This window comes from Pseudorasbora parva, chromosome 8 (genome assembly GCF_024679245.1).
Source record: "Pseudorasbora parva isolate DD20220531a chromosome 8, ASM2467924v1, whole genome shotgun sequence".
In the NCBI taxonomy this organism is placed as follows: domain Eukaryota; kingdom Metazoa; phylum Chordata; class Actinopteri; order Cypriniformes; family Gobionidae; genus Pseudorasbora; species Pseudorasbora parva.
In genome coordinates, this window is record NC_090179.1 from 18,463,563 (window position 1) to 18,483,677 (window position 20,115).

General features: G+C 42.5%; 1 protein-coding gene across 1 annotated transcript; it reads left to right on the forward strand.

The window, feature by feature from the left end:
* Window positions 1-8,393: 8,393 nt before the first annotated feature.
* On the forward strand, window positions 8,394-15,606 carry LOC137084497 (formyl peptide receptor-related sequence 7-like). Its single transcript, XM_067450771.1, is given in 4 exon segments — window positions 8,394-8,521; window positions 9,518-9,570; window positions 12,907-13,059; window positions 14,552-15,606. Coding segments are annotated over 4 exon segments (1,287 nt in total). The 3' UTR covers window positions 15,505-15,606.
* Window positions 15,607-20,115: the final 4,509 nt, after the last annotated feature.

A 20,115-nucleotide genomic window follows, 5' to 3' on the forward strand; every position in this document is an offset into this window, starting at 1 on the left:
TAGGATGCAGTATACATAGTGTCCTCAATCAGAATTAAATGAGACGTCCTTTGTAGGACACACAGGCAGGAAGTATCACGTTGCTATGCCAACACATTCAGCCTCGTTGCGCTCTCACGCCAGTTTATATGAATGATAATTATTTATAACTTGAAAATTACTATGAAATGTTTCTTATCTTGACAGCAATGGACACAGCCTTCTGAAATGAGACACAGCTTCAGTGTCTCTGTGGGGGGAAGCGTCAGCAGTTCGTCTCTCTCTCTCGCCTGCTTCCGTTTCTCCTGGCGTTTTGTACTCTCCCCGCGCCCATTACTGATACGAGATACAGGTGTTATCAATCTGCGTCTAACCCACTCACTTACCGCTGCAGACCTCGCTGAACCACGCCCCCCTTGCCACATTACCCTATTATGCTATTTTAAAGGGTTCTAATTTTGTTTTTTGAGGTCTCCTACAACAGGTTTACATGCATCAAAGGTCAAGAACTCTCATAATAGCCTATTGCACATCACATTTTTCAATGATTCTCAAACGACTCAACAGATGAATCAGTCTCTTTAAATCCCTCCTTTCCGTAAGCTACTCTGCTCTGATTTACCAGGTGGTCCAGTCTGTTGTGATTGGTCTACCGTGTTATACTACCTCTTATGGGTCCTGCACACTGTGCGATTTTTCAAAATCCTTTGCGAATGTCCCTTGTCAGACTGTACGAACATGATCCCCGTGTCACACTGTAAGATCTCTTTTGGCATTAATGTCAGACTGCACGATAGTTTAGGCGCGCTAAAAACGGACGCGTGCAAGAAATCTCACCCGGAGCTTTATATCATCAATGAATGACGCGTTCAGTGACAGTGAGCTGCATTACATGCGGGACTGAAATGCTGGCTACAAATAAATTTCTAGCTCTCGTTTTGGTCATAGTTTGTCTTGAAAAACCGAGATATTTGACTGTTGTCGTAGGAGAAGTCACACTGCAGGATTGTGTGCCAAATCTTCTGACACTGCCAGAATTTCGTCTGAGGTAAAATTTGATCGCAGAGCTCATTAATCGGCGGCCGGTGAACATGTCAAACTAACGACCAAAGACGTCAGATTTTAGACTAGGATCTGAGGAATCTTTTAGGATTTCCTAAATTTGTCTCAGACGGCCAAATCGTGGCCAAAATCGCACAGTGTGCACCCGGCTTTAGATGGGTTGGGGGTGATGGTGTGGGTGGTTCGTAAAGTACGTATCATATGCACATGAAAAATCGCGTACCATATGCACACCAAAACTCATTTTGGCGTATACATTCCACGAGATTGCACACTCGTACTATTTATACGCATTTTCATGAGATCGGGCTCAAACTTACAAAATAAAAAACACAGACTGACATAGCTCTGCAAAAATATTAAGAGACCACTTAACATAGAGAATCAATGTTAAGTGGTCTCCTCCTTTTTTTCCAGAACTGTATTTTGAACACCCGGTAGAAAAATATATACATAAATAATTATTCATACTTACAGGTTGTGATTTTCAGGAACAAGCTGGTCCAGTACTGACCCATCTTAGTACTGACCTAGATAAACTGAGTACTGACCCATCTTTCACAAGCAAGCCGTTTGCAAATCCCATGCAAGCAGGTTGAAAATTTGTTTTAAAATGACGTTTGAGGGCTGATCAAGTTGTTTGTGGGGGCACAATCTCTAACATTGTACATCAAAATAGGTAGTTGTTTTTTGTCTTCTTTTTTTCTAGAGCTGTGTGTGTCTATTCAACACATAGTTGTTACTTATAGCAGAAGATGGATGCAGATATGTAGTATGTCAGTTTTTCATTAAACTACAATATATGCATCTGAGATGAAGTAGAATAAAAATGTAATCACATTTAAACTCAAATAGTCTAAATGTATTTCGTTACAGCATTTTTTGTGAAGTTTTTATTAACAAAATTTTGCGAGGAGCACATGCAGATAATTAAACCTAATTAAACACAAGTGGAGCACGCTCAAATAATTAAATCTAATTAAACACAAGTGGAGCACGCTCAAATAATTAAACCTAATTAAACACAAGTGGAGCACATCAAGCTAATCAACGATAAGAGGTGTGTATATATACAACAGATTTACCTTCTTTCGCTGCCCATTTTCATTTTAGCATCCCTCCACCATCTCCTCACTTGATTCTAACAAACTCTTATTAGATGTCAACACAATCTATAATACACTCCAATCCAGTTCCCTTTCAGTCAGTACACTACGAGTTACGTCAGTACTGACGAAATGGGAGTTTCGCTTAGAAAGCCAGTTGCCTTCAATCTCAATCAAAACGATCCAATGACATGGAGATGTCATGGGTCTGCGGAATTTGCCTAATGCAAGCCCGCCCGTATTTATGTTTCTGGTTCGGAGCCGAGTTTAAACTTGCCTACCTTAGCGATCTTCTCTTAAAGACGAGTATCTCCCCAGAGTGTTGATGTGACGGCGCATTCCCTACGGGCGACGAAGATGACCGCCCGGGCTGTTGGTCAGGTGATGTCCATATGTGTGGTCCAGGAGTGCCACCTATGGCTCAACCTGGCCGAGATGCATGAGGGTGACAGGACACGGTTTCTAAACGCCCCCATCTCCCAGGCTGGGCTATTCGGCGGGATGGTTGAGGACTTTGCCCAACAGTTCTCAGCCGTTCAGAGACAGACTGAGGCGATCAAGCACATCCTGCCCCGGCGGCCAGCTGCTGCACCCATTCCACCGCTGGCCCAGGTGCCTCAGTCTGCTCCCCGCCGAGGCCGCCCTCCTGCGGCACCCGCCCCGGGCCGAAGCGCGGAGGTGCCCGCAGGAAGGCGAACTCGGTTCTCTCCAAGGAGACGGTGACAGGACAACTCCTTCCCCCGAAGGAGGGCCCGGGGGAAAATCTTTTGTTCCAAAACACCCAACCCGCTGCTGGACCCCAAAAAGGGGCCGGCGGTACCCTTTTGTTGGTTAAAGATAGAACTGAATCACTCACCTCCGAGCCCCAAGAGGGCGCGACTGGCAGTGTGTGCCGCCTCAGTGCCTCACCACTCTCAGTCCCCACTGTCGCCAGGCCCCTCCCAGTCGAGACCCCCGCGGGACGCTCCGCCTCCCCTGGTCTCCACTGCCAGGACGCAGAACTCGACCCCGCCCCCCATCCGGGCCGCTTCCATGCCTCCTGGGTCGGGGCCGGGCGTTCCGCTTCGCTGCCCCATGCCGGGTACGCCTGTGGCTCGCATGATCCCCTTGGTTCAGTTTTTGGGGGCCTGGCTAGAGCTCCCCAAGCTGTCCAACTGGCTCGCCCGCACCATCAGGCTCGGCTATGCGATTCAGTTCGCACAATCTCCTCCCTGCTTTCGGGGAGTCCGCCATACACTGGTGGGTGGCAATGCCCCTGTCCTGCGTGCAGAGATCGAAACCCTACTGGTGATGGGTGCCGTCGAGAACGTCCCTCCGGCCGAGATGAAGTCCGGCTTTTACAGCCCTTACTTCATTGTACCCAAGAAAGGCGGTGGGTTACGGCCAATCCTGGACCTGCGCATCTTGAACCGAACCCTACACAGGCTTCCCTTCAAGATGTTGACAGCCAAACGCATTTTCGAATGCATTCGTCCATGCGATTGGTTTGCAGCGATCGACCTGAAGGACGCATACTTTCATGTCTCCATACTTCCTCGACACAGACTGTTTCTTCGGTTTGCTTTCGAGGGGAGAGCATACCAGTATGCCGTACTCCCATTCGGGCTGGCCCTGTCGCCTCACGTCTTTACGAAGGTCGTCGAGGCAGCCCTAGTGCCACTCAGGCACTCGGGGTTCGCATCCTGAATTATCTCGACAACTGCTGGCTAACTCTCACGTTATCCTGAGACCCCGGCCTGGATATGTGCCCAAGGTTCCTACCACTCCCTTTAGGGACCAGGTGGTGAACCTGCAAGCGCTGCCCTTGGAGGAGGCAGACCCAGCCTCGGTACTGCTCTGTCCAGTACGCGCCCTTCGCGCTTACATAGACAGGACGCGGTGCTTCAGGACCTCAGACCAGCTCTTCGTCTGTTACGGTGGGAAGCAGAAAGGGAAGGCTCTCTCCAAGCAGAGGCTTTCCCATGGATAGTGGATGCCATTGGCCTGGCTTACCAGGTTCAGGGCTTGCCATGCTCCCTTGGGGTCAAAGCACACTCTACTAGGAGTGTAGATGCCTCTTGGGCGTTGGCGCGTGGCGCCTCGCTGACAGACATTTGTAGAGCTGCAGGCTGGGCTACACTGAACACATTCGCCAGATTTAATAATCTGCGGGTGGAGCCTGTGTCCTCTCGTTTACTCGCCCCACATGGCCAGTAACTGGACACACGCTGGTGTCTTCGCTTGCTGCGCCATTCCCCTCCTAAATGGACTGGATACGTGCGTTTATATTTGCTCAGATGAGCCTCTTCAAAGGCCCTGAGTTCCTCCAGCGCTGTTGATGCTCTGGTGCCCAGAGTGCATGCCCGAATGGTCCCCGCCCTCGTGCCACGCTAGGTGCCCGTGTGCACGGTTCCCCCGCAGGCCAACCGTCACATGTGTTATTCTCCACGGTAAGTCTCCTCTAGCGCGTGTCTTCCCTTGGCAATACCCTTGCCATCCCTGGGGTTGAAAAACTTTTCCACCTGCAGCTGGATACTCCAGGTTCTTCCGTATGCATCCCAGACGTGGGTCATATGCGTAGTCCTAAGTCCTCCCTGCGGGAAGGCGCTGTGATCGCGTTTCTCCAAGTGGGATATGCTTCCCAGTGTACCTTGGTAGCTGAGCCAGTCCCACGTCGTCTTAACTTGAAGGCAGGTGGCTCAGGTCAGCCCAGGATGCTGGAAGACAGCGCTGTGGCGTGATTAGACTGGACCCCCATTTCGTCAGTACTGACGTAACTCGTAGTGTACTGACTGAAAGGGAACGTCTCGGTTACGTATGTAACCCTCGTTCCCTGAAGGAAGGGAACGGAGACGTTACATCCCCATGCCACATCTGCTGTGCCGCTGGGATGGCCGGGGCGGCAGGCCTCGGCTCCTCAGCAGGTAACATTAATGCGTGACTGCTATGCAACGCCGTTTATACCCACGCTGTGGGGCGGGCTTGCATTAGGCAAATTCCGCAGACCCATGACTTCTGCATGTCATTGGATCGTTTTGATTGAGATTGAAGGCATCTGGCTTTCTAAGCGAAACCCCCATTTCGTCAGTACTGACGTAACGTCTCCGTTCCCTTCCTTCAGGGAATGAGGGTTACATACGTAACCGAGACGTTCTAGAGTATCTCTATCACTGGGGGGTACTCTGGGTTCAGGCCAAATTCCGAGCCCGGAGCCCTCCCGGCATGGCACGGCAAATACGCATTTGAATTAATCTTTACTCTATTTAATTTGATGTAAGTGTGAACTAGTGAAATGTTTATCAACTGTGACAGCTGCCGTTGAAGAGTAGCAGTAACATTTATACTGGACTTAAGTTAGCTGCCTAACAACAAAACAACTAAAGATGTTCACTTCGGTCCATTTATGTACATAATAAAGAGTATAAACAATATAAAATTGCATGTTGGTTACATATTAGTCAACATTTGAACATTTATTGATTTTGTTTATTTTTTATCATTAGATACATTAGATTACTGTAAATTAGTCATTTGAACCCCAATGATTACATTTAAAAGTGTAATCTGGCTTTCTCTTAAAAAATCTGAAGTTGCAGTGCGCAATGAATTCTGGGGTAGATAAGGCTGCGAAGCATCCATCTGAGTATCCTTCTTTCACGGGAAAAGACGCAGTTTTGTGACGCAATTCGCTATACTTTCCACTCGCTGCGTCCTTTGAAGGCTGCGTCGGCTGCACACTTCGAAGGACACAGCTTATGTTTCTGCTTCGGAGCCAAGGGTTACTCTTCACTCCAAAAGCTTTCTGAGTTATGTATCAGTTCTTTGAGACGTTAAGACCGTCCAGTCTGTGTTGGTGTCAACGGTGCGTTCCAGCGATCGCATACTTCCTGCCTTCTGATCAGACGATCCGGTATCCAGCTGATGTGTGGGCCCTGGGCACTTCGGCATCGACTGCAAGGTTAATCCTCTCACAAAAAGAGCACACACGTTGCACATTGGATGTCTCGCCCGTGTGCTTCTGAGTTTGGTCGATTTCTGCCGCCTTCTGATGGACACAATCACTGCCTGACGTGTTTGGGCTTTCAGCATGCTCAGGCAGCGTTTGTGGATCAGTCGTGTTCCCACTGCGGGAATATGGCCATCTCCGTGCTGCGGTCGAGACTCAATGAACTCCATCTTAGAGCCAGAGTCCCCTCTGCCACAACCCAATCTGACGTCTCTACGTGAGGCGACGCTTTGACTGGTGGCCAGGGTGACCTGAGGGTGACGGTGTGGAACAATGCTCCGGCGCTCCTGCCTCGGCCCACACCCCCCTCTAGAGCACCGGTACCTGCGAGCGTTAGAATCAAGCCTGCAGCTTCGGCCGCTCCGCGGGTTCCATTCAGCACTCCAGAGGACGATGATTCGGCTGTGTTCCTGCCCTCGGGTGTGCCAGCATTGCCCGAGTTGGACCCAGAGCTGACAGCCATGCTTGCCCGGGTAGCCGCGGTGCTTGGGTTGGAGTGGAACCCTCCGCCCCGACCTGAGCGCTCTCGGCTGGACGATTGTTTTTTTGGAGCGCAGCGTCAGGACACCTGTCTTCCCGTTACCATTCGGCAACCTCCTCCGCCTTCTCCGCCCTCGATGGAGCGGCGGTTAATGGGTACACTGGGATTCCCTCGGTTGAGTGCTCTGTTGCGATGCAACTGTGTCCGTAAAGCGCCTCAGCCTGTTGTGGTGATCCAAAGCACCCTTCCAAAGCCTGTAGATTCTCATCTTTAGTGGTGGCGAAATTCTACAGAACGGGCAGACCGCCGCTTCTCTGCATGCCATGGCAACCCTCCAGGCCTACCAGGCCAAGCTGCTGTGCAACATGCGCAAGGATGGAGCTGACCCAGGGCTCAGAAATGAGCTGCGTGCCACGACCAACCTCGCTCTCCGGGTGACAAAGGTCACCGCACGTTCCCTGGGCCAGGTGATGTTCACAGCAGTGGTCCAGGAGAGACACCTATGGCTCAAACTGGCTGATATGTGGGACGCCGAGCGAACACGTTTCCTCAACACCCCCATATTCCAGGATGGGCTATTTGGTTGCGCGGTTAAGAGCTTTGCCCAGCAGTTCTCAGCCGCCCAGAAGCAGACTGAGTCTATTAAACATATACTGCCCCAGCGGCCAGCTGCTGCACCTAAAATGCCGTCACCACAGTCGCCTCAGCCTGCTCGCCACCGAGTGCGCCCTCCAGCGGCTCCCCACGCTCCCTCGCAGCCACAGCAGCAGCCTTAACCCAAGCTGCGCCGCGGAGCATGCCGCAGGAAGGCACCCCAGGAAGGTCTACAATATTTTCATGTGCATGTTCAAAACATATATATATTTTTCACACATTTTACATTGTTGCAGTGCCTCTCTTTTTAGTCTGTGAGTAATAGGCTGTTTAGTTCCGGTCTCTGTGAAGCCTCTCCTTCTGGAAAGCACAGTGTGCTCTGATTGATCGGCTTGACCAATGTGTTGTTATTGGTCAACCACTTCAAGCTGGTTTTGAAAATGTCACGCTCCTTAACCATAACTGCAAGGTTTCCACACACTATTTACACAACTCAACCAGACCTTACCCGCATTATTTTGTGTATGAACAGAATTGAACCCTAAAATAAAGTGTTACCCACATTCCTGACAAAGATTGGTTAAAAGTAAAGCAGAGGGATTTTCCTGTGAAAATGATTGTGGAAATGCAGATCTTTAAAGAAAGATAAAGCTGTTCATGTACATTATGTCTGGTGTAGAGTTGCCATGGCCCACCTAGCTCTTTGCAGGTTTCTGTATAGGTAGAATTCTAAGATTATATATTTTTTTTTATCTATTTCTTTGACATTTCTTCAAACTCAGGTCACTGTTCTCAGAACACTTTGTAATTGCCCTAAACAGGTTGTATATTTTACTTAATTTCATGCAAATTACAAATCACATGTATACATTTCTCAAAACTGTGTAGAAAATTCTCAAATGTTTTCATAGTTCATACAGCCAACCAAAACTTTAATATATCAGGGAAATAAATAAAAAAAACTGCTTTTTTATTGGTTTAACAAAAATCACAATGATTTTTGCACCATCCTCTATCCTCTAAGGGTTTGCACCAAAACCCTTACAACCCAGTAAGTCTTCACTTCATAGAAGACACTTGTAGAGAAGTTAAGGCCTTTTTCCCCCACTATGCATGAATCGTGAAAATATATGCTGTAATGTTGATGAAATTCTTTGACCGGATGTAAAGGAGAGTCATTAAGTCCATGGCAAAAATTGCCTTTGAGAGCAGCACAATCCACCACATGTCAGAGTTCAAAAAAGTCTTCCACGTAATCCTCAATGGTGTGATGGCCTTGACGCAGGAGACAAACTGCTGGATTCATTTTGGAAGGTCTGGTGTCCTGTAATAATGATCCATTGGAGGCAAGCTTGAAGAACCCAAGTGCAGTTTATTCAAAAGATCCAAAAGATAAAACAAAGACTTGGCAAAATAAGAAACAAAGACTTGGCATAGCTAAACAGAAAACTCACCAACAGCGGGTTACAACATCAGTACCAGACAAAAACACATGGCAAACATGAGGGCTTAAATACACAAGTACTAATGACTAAGGGTGCATCTCAATCAGCTCCCTTGTTCAGTAGTCAGGGCACTGATCAGGGCGTCAGCCCATTGACTTATGTCCTAATCAGTGCCCTGACTACTGAACCAGAGAACTGATTGAGACACACCCTAAGCCTGTGAACAATGATTAAACAATGAACCAATGAAAACATGACAAAAGAACACATGAGGGCATGATAATCACATGACAACTAGTGATGCAAAGTCCGATTCATTTCCATGAACCGGTTCTTTTCAGACAGTTCGGCTCAATTACAGTTTTTCTTGATTGCTTAAACACATGTCCACTCTGACGTCACATTTTCAAAACAGTTAACACAAAGGCTAAATCTATATAAAGGCTCAATGCCTAAATGACTAATTTTGTTTGCAAAATGCTCTAACAGTCACAAAACTTGTGGTCAAATAAAATTATTATTTCCGTCAATCATTACACAATGGACAACAAAATACAGCCATCAATATGATATGTGAACTCAAATGCTGTAAAGAATAAAAGCAATCAAAGGAAACATGGGTACAAAATATGGGTGAAAATATCTTAAAATATAATATTTACATACTCAGAACGTCACATTTAGTTAATTCACTCCTGACTATCATGCAACAGGCTCTCATCAACATAGCATTGAATCGCATTTACTCTCAGAAGTTGTTCAATTCACTCTGGTCTCTCTATCATGGGGACTCAATACGTGCTGTAGCCGTCTCACTGGACTAAAGCGCTAAATGTATTATTGGTTAATGTCTCTTTCCTCACAGGTTGGAGGCTCAGAATGTTGTCCTATTTGTTGCTGGAGACCACCCCTGCACATGTTTGTCTCCCTATATCTTACACACCCATTTCAGATCTTGCAGTCTCTACTAATGAGCTTATGATTTGAATCAGGTGTGTTAGATAAGGGAGATGTGCAGGCTGTGCTGCGTTCCACTCCACTTTAAGACACGCACTTGCAAACTTCCCTAAGCACTTCTATACACAGCAGTGGTTCTCAACCTATTTTAAGCCAGCGCCCCCCTACCCATCCTACCCAATACCCCATAAAATAAAATGTACTCCAGTTGTCTTCCCTGAGCTTTAATGTTGATTATAATGCTTAATATGCTTATGATAATTGATAATATGATAATTAAATTGTAGTAATTAGGTTATATTCCTCCAACAAATACACCTATATAGGTTGTTTGTCACTTCCTTGAAATACGACCCATATGAGCATTTACTAAAGTTGCGCCCCTATCGACAATATTTTAATTAATTAAATAGGATGCACAGGAGCGTTTTATAAAGTTGTGCTCCTATTGACAGCAGGACACTTTCATTTTAAAGCATTTTCCCTTTTATCTGCTTAATATTTCAGGTTTTGCATAGGTCAGTTGGTAAAGCATTGCACTATACAACAACATTTGATCGTGAGTTCGATCCCAGGGAACACATGTGCTCATAAATTGGGTATGCACTATGAATCACTAAGTAGGTTTAGGGATAGGGTGGGTGTAGTTGTAAATGAAAAAAAAAAAATCGGCCCCACTTTATATTAGGTGGCCTTAACTACTATGTACTTACATCAAAAAGTAAGTACAATGTACTTATAGTGTTCATATTATATTGCAAAGCACTTTTGCTGATATTGAGGTGGTATACGGGTAGAGTTAGGGACAGGTGTGGTGGTATGGGTAAGTTTTCAGGGTAGGGTAAGGTGTAAGGGAAGTGCCAACTGTGTAATTACAAATGTAACTACAGAAATTTATTACAGATGTAATTACATGCAGGTATTTTTAAAATGTAAGTACAATGTAAAAACATGTATCTACACAATAAGTGCATTGTATCAAATAATGAATTACAATGTTAGTACATAGTAGTTAAGGCCACTTAATATAAAGTGGGTCCAAAAATTCTAAATAGAAATATGACAAATGGTGGTAAAAAGTCCACACATTGCATTAAAATGAAAACGCATTTTGATTGGTAACAACAGTCATACGTCATTTCATGACGTCAAACGGAAAACGACACTGTCATTATTTTTATGCCAGCTAGAGGGTGCATGACTATAAAAAGTAAATATAGGTCGTAATAAGGTGCTTAAAAACGACCTATAGAGTCATTTTTTTTGGACGACAGGTTGTTTCAGTGCAGTAGTAAATGTGAATTATTGTCTTTTAAAGATTTAACAGCACCCTCCTTTTATAATATAGTTAACTCTGAAGTTACATATTTAGCATTGTGATCACAAAAAAATCTAAATAATAGAGGTACCTTGAACTTTGACCCTGGTATAATAAATGCATGGTTTCAGAGAGTCTTGACCTTAAGAGGCAGAATACTGCTTGCTAAGGCTGAGGGCATTTCTAGGTTTACATATGCTGTACTTTCTCTATGTGGACAACAACATATGTAGGTCAGTCGATAAAACCTTCTTCAATTTTATTTGGAAAAACAAAATACACTATGTTAAAAAGTCAGTGATAATAAATACACACGAGAATAGTGGGTTGAATTTTGTTGAACAACACTTTCAAAATTAATTGGATCAGACAGTAATCCTAACTCAATTTGGAATTTCATCCTTAATTACTTCTTATACCATTGCTCGTATACTGTAATGCATGTCAATGGTGTCTAATTCAAATAAATTCAAGGGGAAAAAACGTATAACTTATACAAGGGTCACATCAAATTAAATAAATAACGAAATGCAAGGGGAAAAGCAAAATGTGCTCTGGGTCTCTGATGTTATACGACCGGGATCCCTCACCAGAACTGACTCACCATCGAAACCAAACTCATTTTTAAGAAATTAGACCAAAACCATTGCATTACCCAGGGGTCTCACAAATGTCTCATTTCATGGTTTTACGTTTTGAAAGAAATATTCACACAAATAAACTCCAGAAACCTATGAAAACTCACATGCACCATAATAAAAATAAATATACACAAAATATTATACAAAAAAATATATACATACAAATGAACAAGATCATCAAGATAACCACAACAAATGATCCAGACACATGTTAAACCAAACCCTACATTTCCCATAATTCCCCAAATAATAAAAAACGTTTTCCGGAAATGACACATCTTTTTGGTCCGATCTTCGCTCCATGCTGCAGTCATGGGGCTTGGCGAAACCTCGTGTAAGAAAACAACTCAAACAAAATAAAATAAATATATTAAACTCATAACTTTGTCTAGTGGAATTTATTCATTCTCTAGCGTGCACTCTAGTCATGAATCGGAGTATCTCCTTTTTAGATACGCACACCCCTAATACAACCATTTGGTTAGGATTTTAACAAAACAATACATAAGAATAAATTTTAAAAAAAACAAACTTACAAAACCAACACAATGAGAATGTACAACCAAATATACACAAAAAATAAATACAATATATGAAAATAAAGTGGGGAAAAAAGTCAAACAATAACAATTCAAAATAAATATATAGCCTACATATTTGTGTGGCCTTAGCCTTTACATATATGAAATATGTACTGAATATGCAACAAGTCAAGTTCTCTTTATTTCTGCAGCACTTTACACAATACAGATTGTTTCAAAGTGGTTACACAAAAGTAAGGAATTCAAATTCTGCTGTAAAGCATTTCTAACAAGTCAATATTGTTATTATTCAGCTCAGCTCAGTCAGTCAGTCAGTTTAGTTCAATAACTGTAAAATTCATCAATGCAAAGAGCATACATACATATGCAGTGTATTTATGCAGAACATTTTTAGAAGAGTTAAAATAGTTTTAACTGAATTGTTTTGTTTTTTGCAAGAGATGTGATGTTCTGCATGTTGTGTGTGTTTTGTGGTTTTGTATGCAGAAGCCTATTGTGTAAGCAATATTAAAAAACTGTATTTTTTCCTTTTTACTTCATACTATTTGTGTGACTTTCATATAAATCACTAAAACATAATTGTATGATACATTTCACATTGGCACTTTTCCTTTTTCTTTTTTTTTTCTTACAGAATTTCACAGTTTATGTATTTGAATTAAATATTGCACCATGCTCTGTGTTTGAGCTACAGGGACATTCTGTGGCAGGAAAGGTTCTGCGGTTCATGTCCACTTCTCACTGTGATGCCATATACAGCTCTAATCATTTCATCAAGTCTGATGGCCACTGTCAGTAACATCACATCAGTCTGTAGGGCTGTACCAGGGTTTTACTGTCTGGTATAAAACCAACAATCTGTCAGCAAGATTAAGAAGACAAACCAAGATCAAGACTCGGCTTGTCCCAGTGCTTTAACAACTCAAAAATGGGTAAGAACTGAATATATGTATTATCTATTATCTATTTGTTTTCTGGATTGTAACCGGTCGTCTTTACTGTATCTAAAGACCTCTATACTGCAAAAAAAAAAAAAAAAGTAAGTATCCCAGATAGCATGCAATCATTGAAACAATGCATCAACAACAATTACATTGAATTAATGATACAAAGTGATGTTGCTTTAGCATCACTCTTGCACCCTCAGTTAATGTTCAAGCAATACTAAGATCTTAACCACAAATCAATGGAAATTATATTGATTCAACATTAGAATGTTATATTTTTTTTTAGAGCTCTTTGGCAATCCTGATTTCAACGCTAAATAAAAGATAACAGTATTATTTCAACATTACGAAGTGATATTTTTAACATCTTTTGCACCCTCAGTTACTGTTGAAAGAATGTTGAGGTTTCAATAAATTTACGGTAAGGGTACATTCAATTCATGCATGACTTAGGCATTACCACATGCATTAATATCTTATGAATCATAAGGAACTAACAGGAATTCAAAGTCTTTCATTCATGACTTTATGACCATTCATGGATGAACAACACGTTAATTAAAAAATTAACTAAGGTGAGTACATTATCATGAATTTTGGTTTATTACACATGATCATGGTGTTTTCTATGTTTAAATATTAGTCTAATTCATGCATGTAAGACTACTTTCGAAACCAGAATATATATATATATATATATATATATATATATATATATATATATATATATATATATGAGTGTATGTATATGTATGTATGTATGTATATATGTAATGTGTGTATGTGTAATGTGTATTTGAATATGTAATGTGTATTTGATCTACTATGATGTAATGTTGTTGTTGCAATGTAACATTTTAGAATGAACCCCAGGAAGACTAGCTGATTGTATGGACTTTCAGCTAATGGGAGCAGTTCAAATAAACAAATAAATAAAAATAAGACTACTTTAAAGTATGTTTTATTTCATTTACCAGGAGGAGCACACTCAGACAATTAACCTAATTAATTTGCTTTATGTAATGTAAGTGTGAACTAAAATGGTTAAACTGATTAAATTAAAACTGGTGCTGATTGCCATGTAATGGTCATAAAGAATGAGGACAATGCCAAAAGTTTCTTATTCAATACTATGAACAGACTGCATACATGACGAGACAAAATATTTATTTAAAGATTAAATCAGATTGCAGAAGTTTTGTGAATTACTAGTTTATGTGAAATAACTGTTAGTCAATCAAAATTCTGTTGATGCTTTAGACCATTAATCATGTTTTATTTTAGGGTTTTATCCATAAAAACCTCAAGAAAATGTCATTTTGGTGTGTTAAACTGGGAAAATTATGTTGTATGATGCAAAAGTAGCCCTCACATGCTCTCTCTCTCTCTCTCTCTCTCTCTCTCTCTCTCTCTCTCTCTCTCTCTCTCTCTCTCTCTCTCTCTCTCTCTCTCTCTCTCTCTCTCTCTCTCTCTCTCTCTCTCTCTCTTTAGAAGCCACGTTTGGACCTGAAAACTTGACCAGAGGCACAAGCAACGATATCACTTTTCAATATGTGTACTATACAAGCTTTAAGATCTTTTTTATATGTATTTCCATTGTCACCTTTATAGTGGGTTTCATTGGAAACGGACTTGTCATATTTCTGACTGGCTGCAGAATGAAGACGACAGTCAACTCTATTTGGTTTATCAACTTGGCGATTGCAGACTTCATCTTCCTATTATCCTTCATCATAATATATGTTATTCCTTTCTTTTTTCCATCCAACTCCTTAATGGACTTTGTCCACATGACAATAGCACAAAATATGTTTGCTAGTGTTTTTTTCCTGGTAGTTGTCAGTCTGGACCGATGCCTGTGCACATGGATGCCTGTTTGGGCTCAAAATAACCGAACGGTATTTAGAGCCAGGATCATCTGCATGATAGTGTGGGTTTTATCCATCGGCTGCTGCATCCCGTTCTTCACTGTTCATTCATCTTTTACTACGTTTCTGGTCACATATGAATTTTTTGTGGGCTTTGTCATCCCCTTCCTGATCATTGCATCTTCATACATTGCTATTGGAGTAAGAATCAAACGCCTCAAAATGGGGAAGCAGCTCAGGTCCTACCGGGTCATTATCGCTGTTGTCCTGACATTTTTTATATGTTGCTTTCCATATCATGTTTGCCGTTTTCATGAAATATATGCACACATTGATAAGTGGACTGCCATTGATGACAATGCAATGAGAATCAGTTTCTATCTGTTTTTTCTGAACAGCTCTCTGAACCCCATTCTCTATGTGTTCATGTGTGATGAATATAAGAAGAAGCTTAAACAGTCTCTGCTGCTGGTGCTGGAGACGGCGTTTGCTGAAGATCATCTGGACTTTAGAGGAAAGCAAATACAAACGGATGAGCAGAACCAGACAAACACCTTTGAACTGTTTGAAAGCATCTAGAATGTTTTTGACAAATCTCACCATTACAACAACTACTGTAGTCCATATCTAGAAACATTTCAACAACAAAAACATCACTTTCAAAATGCATGTTTGTGACTGTGTTTAATTTGTGTTGAACCAAATGATGAAATGATTATGGGAACATTATACATGTTTGTGAATGTTTTATAAATACAAATATGCAACAGCTCAATTTTTGTTATTCTGATTTGTTTGAACTTTATACTGAATAAAACAGTATATCTGTGCATCAAGAATATATGTACTTGATTTAAATTTCAAATATTTTCAAATTATTATTGAAAGGTTTTCTACCTGTGTGTTTCTGGATGCGTTTTATTTTCCTGTCCTCATTGACGGCTGCGGTCACTGCTTCACATGTCTGGGCATATGCATGCTGAGACGGCATTTGTGGGTGGTTCACATGAGATCATGACCATGTCAGCACCACGGTAGATACTCTTCTATCTTCTGGAAGCTTGAGTCTCCTTTGTTGTTGGCCAGCCGCCGCTCATGTGTAAAAGCACTCTGGGAGACCGAGGAGATCAGCGAGTGCTTAATATGTGTCAAGCTTAACATCACAGACACCAACAAAGAAAGTATGGGATATGATAAGAAAGATTAAAAAAATAAGTGTTTAAAAAGCACATGGATGTGACCATTACGGATTCTTCATATTAAATCATATGTATATGACTATAGCCTACTGTGATCTGTTTCAGGCGTAGCCTACCGTATATCCATGCATATTCAATAAACGCTATTATATTTGTGTTTTGTTAGTTTTAATACGAAAAAAGGTTTCATCTTTCAAATTCAGTTTAATTTGTATCAAAATTCAAACAGTAGATGTTGCGCTCTTTACTAAAACATGACTGAGAGCCTCAGTGTAAGCGGCAGATCAAGCGGATCTCGTGCACATGAGCCAAGCTTCCCTTCTTTTCCAGTTACAGGACAAAAGATGAATGTCAGAAGGTAGGCTATATGATACAGTACAACTTACAGAAGAGGACTATGTCTCATAGGAGACCCGGGATGTAGCGTTTTTCCCCCTTGATTAAAATATGAATAGGCCTATTCATCATAACCCCATAATAAAGCTGACAAAATAATAATAATGATATTGCAATAATTTTTAAATGTTTTCAAATAATATGCAATCATTTTGACACACGACTTGTACTTTGAACTGAATAAACTGGCCGAAAACCATGCAATCAGTTAGATACAAACTGACATGAATGCGAGTGTGTCACGCACCAATACTGTCAATCACCTGACTGTGTGTGAAACCTGCAAACTCCTATATGATGAAAAATTATATTTCTTTATGAATTTTAGCAAGCAGTTGTGTTAGAAGGAAAACCACCGTCACTAAATTGAGTCTTGAACAACGCACGCGCTTTTTAACATGATTAATAATCCTAACCATTTGAAATAGAGCGATTTAGTGTAATAAAGTTAGTTAATTGTGCAATCGTACCATACTGGTGTCAATATTTGATGGTTTAAATGCCCGCTTGAGGTCTCTGTAAAAGTTTTAAAGCAATTTTTTAGTCCTGCTTTCTGATCGGTCACGTCTGTAACGGAGACCTGTCATGCCCATAACACTGTTTTTTCCTCATTAATGCGAACAAATTTTTTTAAATAAAATGATTATTTTATGTTATGTGGAGAGCCAACCCTTCTTCATTCATTGGTTATTATTATTTTTAGATTACGCTGTGTAAATTCACAGAATTCCTAAAAAAAAATTTATCACCTAAAACTTAGAGACTTTTTTTGTCATGACCATAACACATGTATATTTCCCTCATCTAAAATATAAAATGCCTGTGTAGACCAATTATTTTTATTTTTTATTCTTTATTAAGTGACTATTAATATGTAAAAAATATATATATATATATATATATATATATATATATATATATATATATATATATATATATATATATATATATATATTGGACAGGGGGTGGTATTAAAGGGGTGGTAAAACACATTCTTTCGAAGGCTTGATTGTGTTTCCAGGGTGCACTGTAACGTTTCCACCTCCACCACAAACTTACGTGGTCAGGGGTGATGAGAATGGGAGCCGAAACGAAGCGGCTCTTGAGGTTGAAAAAAATACAGCTTCGGCTGCACCAGAACACCTGAACGTCACTTTGGGGGAGTTCAACACTTTCAGAGGTGCGGCTAGTTGGCTGAAATTACGAATGAAATCTCGATAAAAATTGGCAAACCCCAGAAACCTCTGCAGGGCCTTGCGGGAATCTGGGGTTGGTGAATCTATCACAGCCTTAACCTTGTCAGGATCCATGCGCATTCCCTCGGACAAAACGATGTGGCCTAGAAAAGGAACAGACTGTGCATGGAAAATGCATTTCTCCACCTTGACAAAAAGCCCATTCACTAGCAACCTCTTGAGCACTAGTCTGACGTGCTGGACATGTTCCTGGAGAGATGAAGAAAATATCAAAATGTCATCCAGGTAGACATAAATGAACTGCTCTACCATGTCTCCCAGCACATCATTGACTAGTGCTTGGAAGACTGTCGGGGAATTGGACAGCCCGAAGGGCATGACCAAGTATTCAAAGTGCCCCCTGGGAGTATTAAATGCAGTCATCCACTCATCCCCCTCTCTTATGCGGACCAAATGATATGCATTATGTAAATCCAGTTTTGTGAATATTGATGCTCCCTGCAACCTCTCAAAGGCTGAAGACATCAACGGCAAAGGATAGGTATTTTTTTACAATGATGTTGTTCAGCCATCGGTTAGCAATGCAAGCAAGGTCGCAGGGACCCATCTTTCTTACCCACAAAAAAGAAAGAGTCCGTGGTGTGTAATGGTGGGAAGTGATTGTCCATTGAGGGCGTGCATGGCGATGGGAGTACTGAGGGGGTGAACAGGAATCTGGAGCTGAGTGGCCAGAGAACGGTCCATAAATTTACCCTCCACTCCGGAGTCCACAAAAACTTGACACTGGTGCGACCGGTCTGCCCACTGCACTCTTCCCAGCAAGAGAGTTGCGGACAAGGATTTCCTCAGTGATGCTCCACCTGACAGTAGCCTCCTCTCTACTGCCGTGCTTGATCTTTTGATGGACAACTATTGAGGAAATGCCCCGCCGCACCACAGTATATGCACCGTCCCTCAGCTCTTCGGCACTCTCTCTCTTGCCGGGAAAGCCGAGCTCGACTCACCTGCATGGGCTCAGGATCACTGGATGGGCTAACTGTGTCTCTCACCGGGAACTCAAAGGGCTCTGGAGGTTCTCTGACGAGGGTGTGCCGGTCTCACATCTCCAGCGCTAACTCCATCAGATAATTGAGGCTGTTGGGAAGATCCAAGGCGTAGATCTCTAGCCCATGCAAGAATCTGTCCCATTGCGACCCCTCGTTCCATTTACTCTCAGCAGCCAGTGTCCGGAACTGAATAATGTATTCTGACACCAAATGCTTGCCCTGATGTAAGTCAGAGAGTTTGGGAGCCGCCTCGCAACCTGTAGCAGCTCGGTCGAAGACCTGTCTGAGTTCTGCTAAGAGTACCTGGAATGAAGAGCAGCATCGATGTTTATTATCCCACACCACTGTTTCCTAGGCCGCCGCACGGCCAGAGAGCAGGTTGATCACCAACGCCACCTTTTGCTCTCTCCGTGGAAAACGTAAGAGGCTGTAGTGAGAAGAATAGAGAGCATCGAGTCACAAAAGGTCTGCATAACTCGGGCTCACCCACATACCTCTCAGGTGTTGGGATGCATGGCTCATGCGGGTTGGTGATGGTGACTGGGTTGGGGGGAACGGACGGAGGGCTGGGCGCAGTGGGTGATGTCAGCTGTTTTATTATTATTATTATTGAGTCATGAGCTTGGACACCTGCTTCACAAGTGCCTGCACGGCCCGTGCACTGGCGGTGACATGCTCCTCCTGCCGCTCCATACGTTGACTGTTGGCAGTCAGATATCCTTGTAGTTCAGCCATCTTCGCTGGATCCATGATTGGTCAGATCGTTCTGTTGCGTGCGCAGGGAGAAAAGAACAGGAGGATCCAATAGTGAATTAATAAAGGTTTATTACTCTCAAAACACAAGGCAGATCAGAACGGTAATGTCTCAGTAAGATGATAACAGCACGGTCCAAGAAGGAGGATGGCAGGGCACTGGATGAATCTCCGTGAAGCAGGGAGGCAAACGGGCAGACACGGTCGGCTGGAACCGGAACCGGAGTGAAGCAATCCCACGAAGAACATGAGACAAAACACAGGAACCCACAGGAAACACTGCAACGATCTGACAACAATGCTGCGTCCCAATTCGCCTACTTATACTACGTCCTAAATGTATGTACTCTTTTTGTGAAGAAAAAGTATATACTTTTGAGTGTGTAGCAGAAAAGTATGCAAGCTTCGGGACATACTACTTCGCCATCTTTAACGGACTCTGTCGCTTAGTTACGTGGATCCCGTCACCGTTTATCTGCCCTGTCAATCATCGTCAGATTCGTCACAGTTCAAATCCTCCACATTCAGTTTAATCTCCTACCATATCGGAGAGAAATGTAGCCGCTCGTTGATCTGCCATTTGTGGGTCTTTAATGCAGA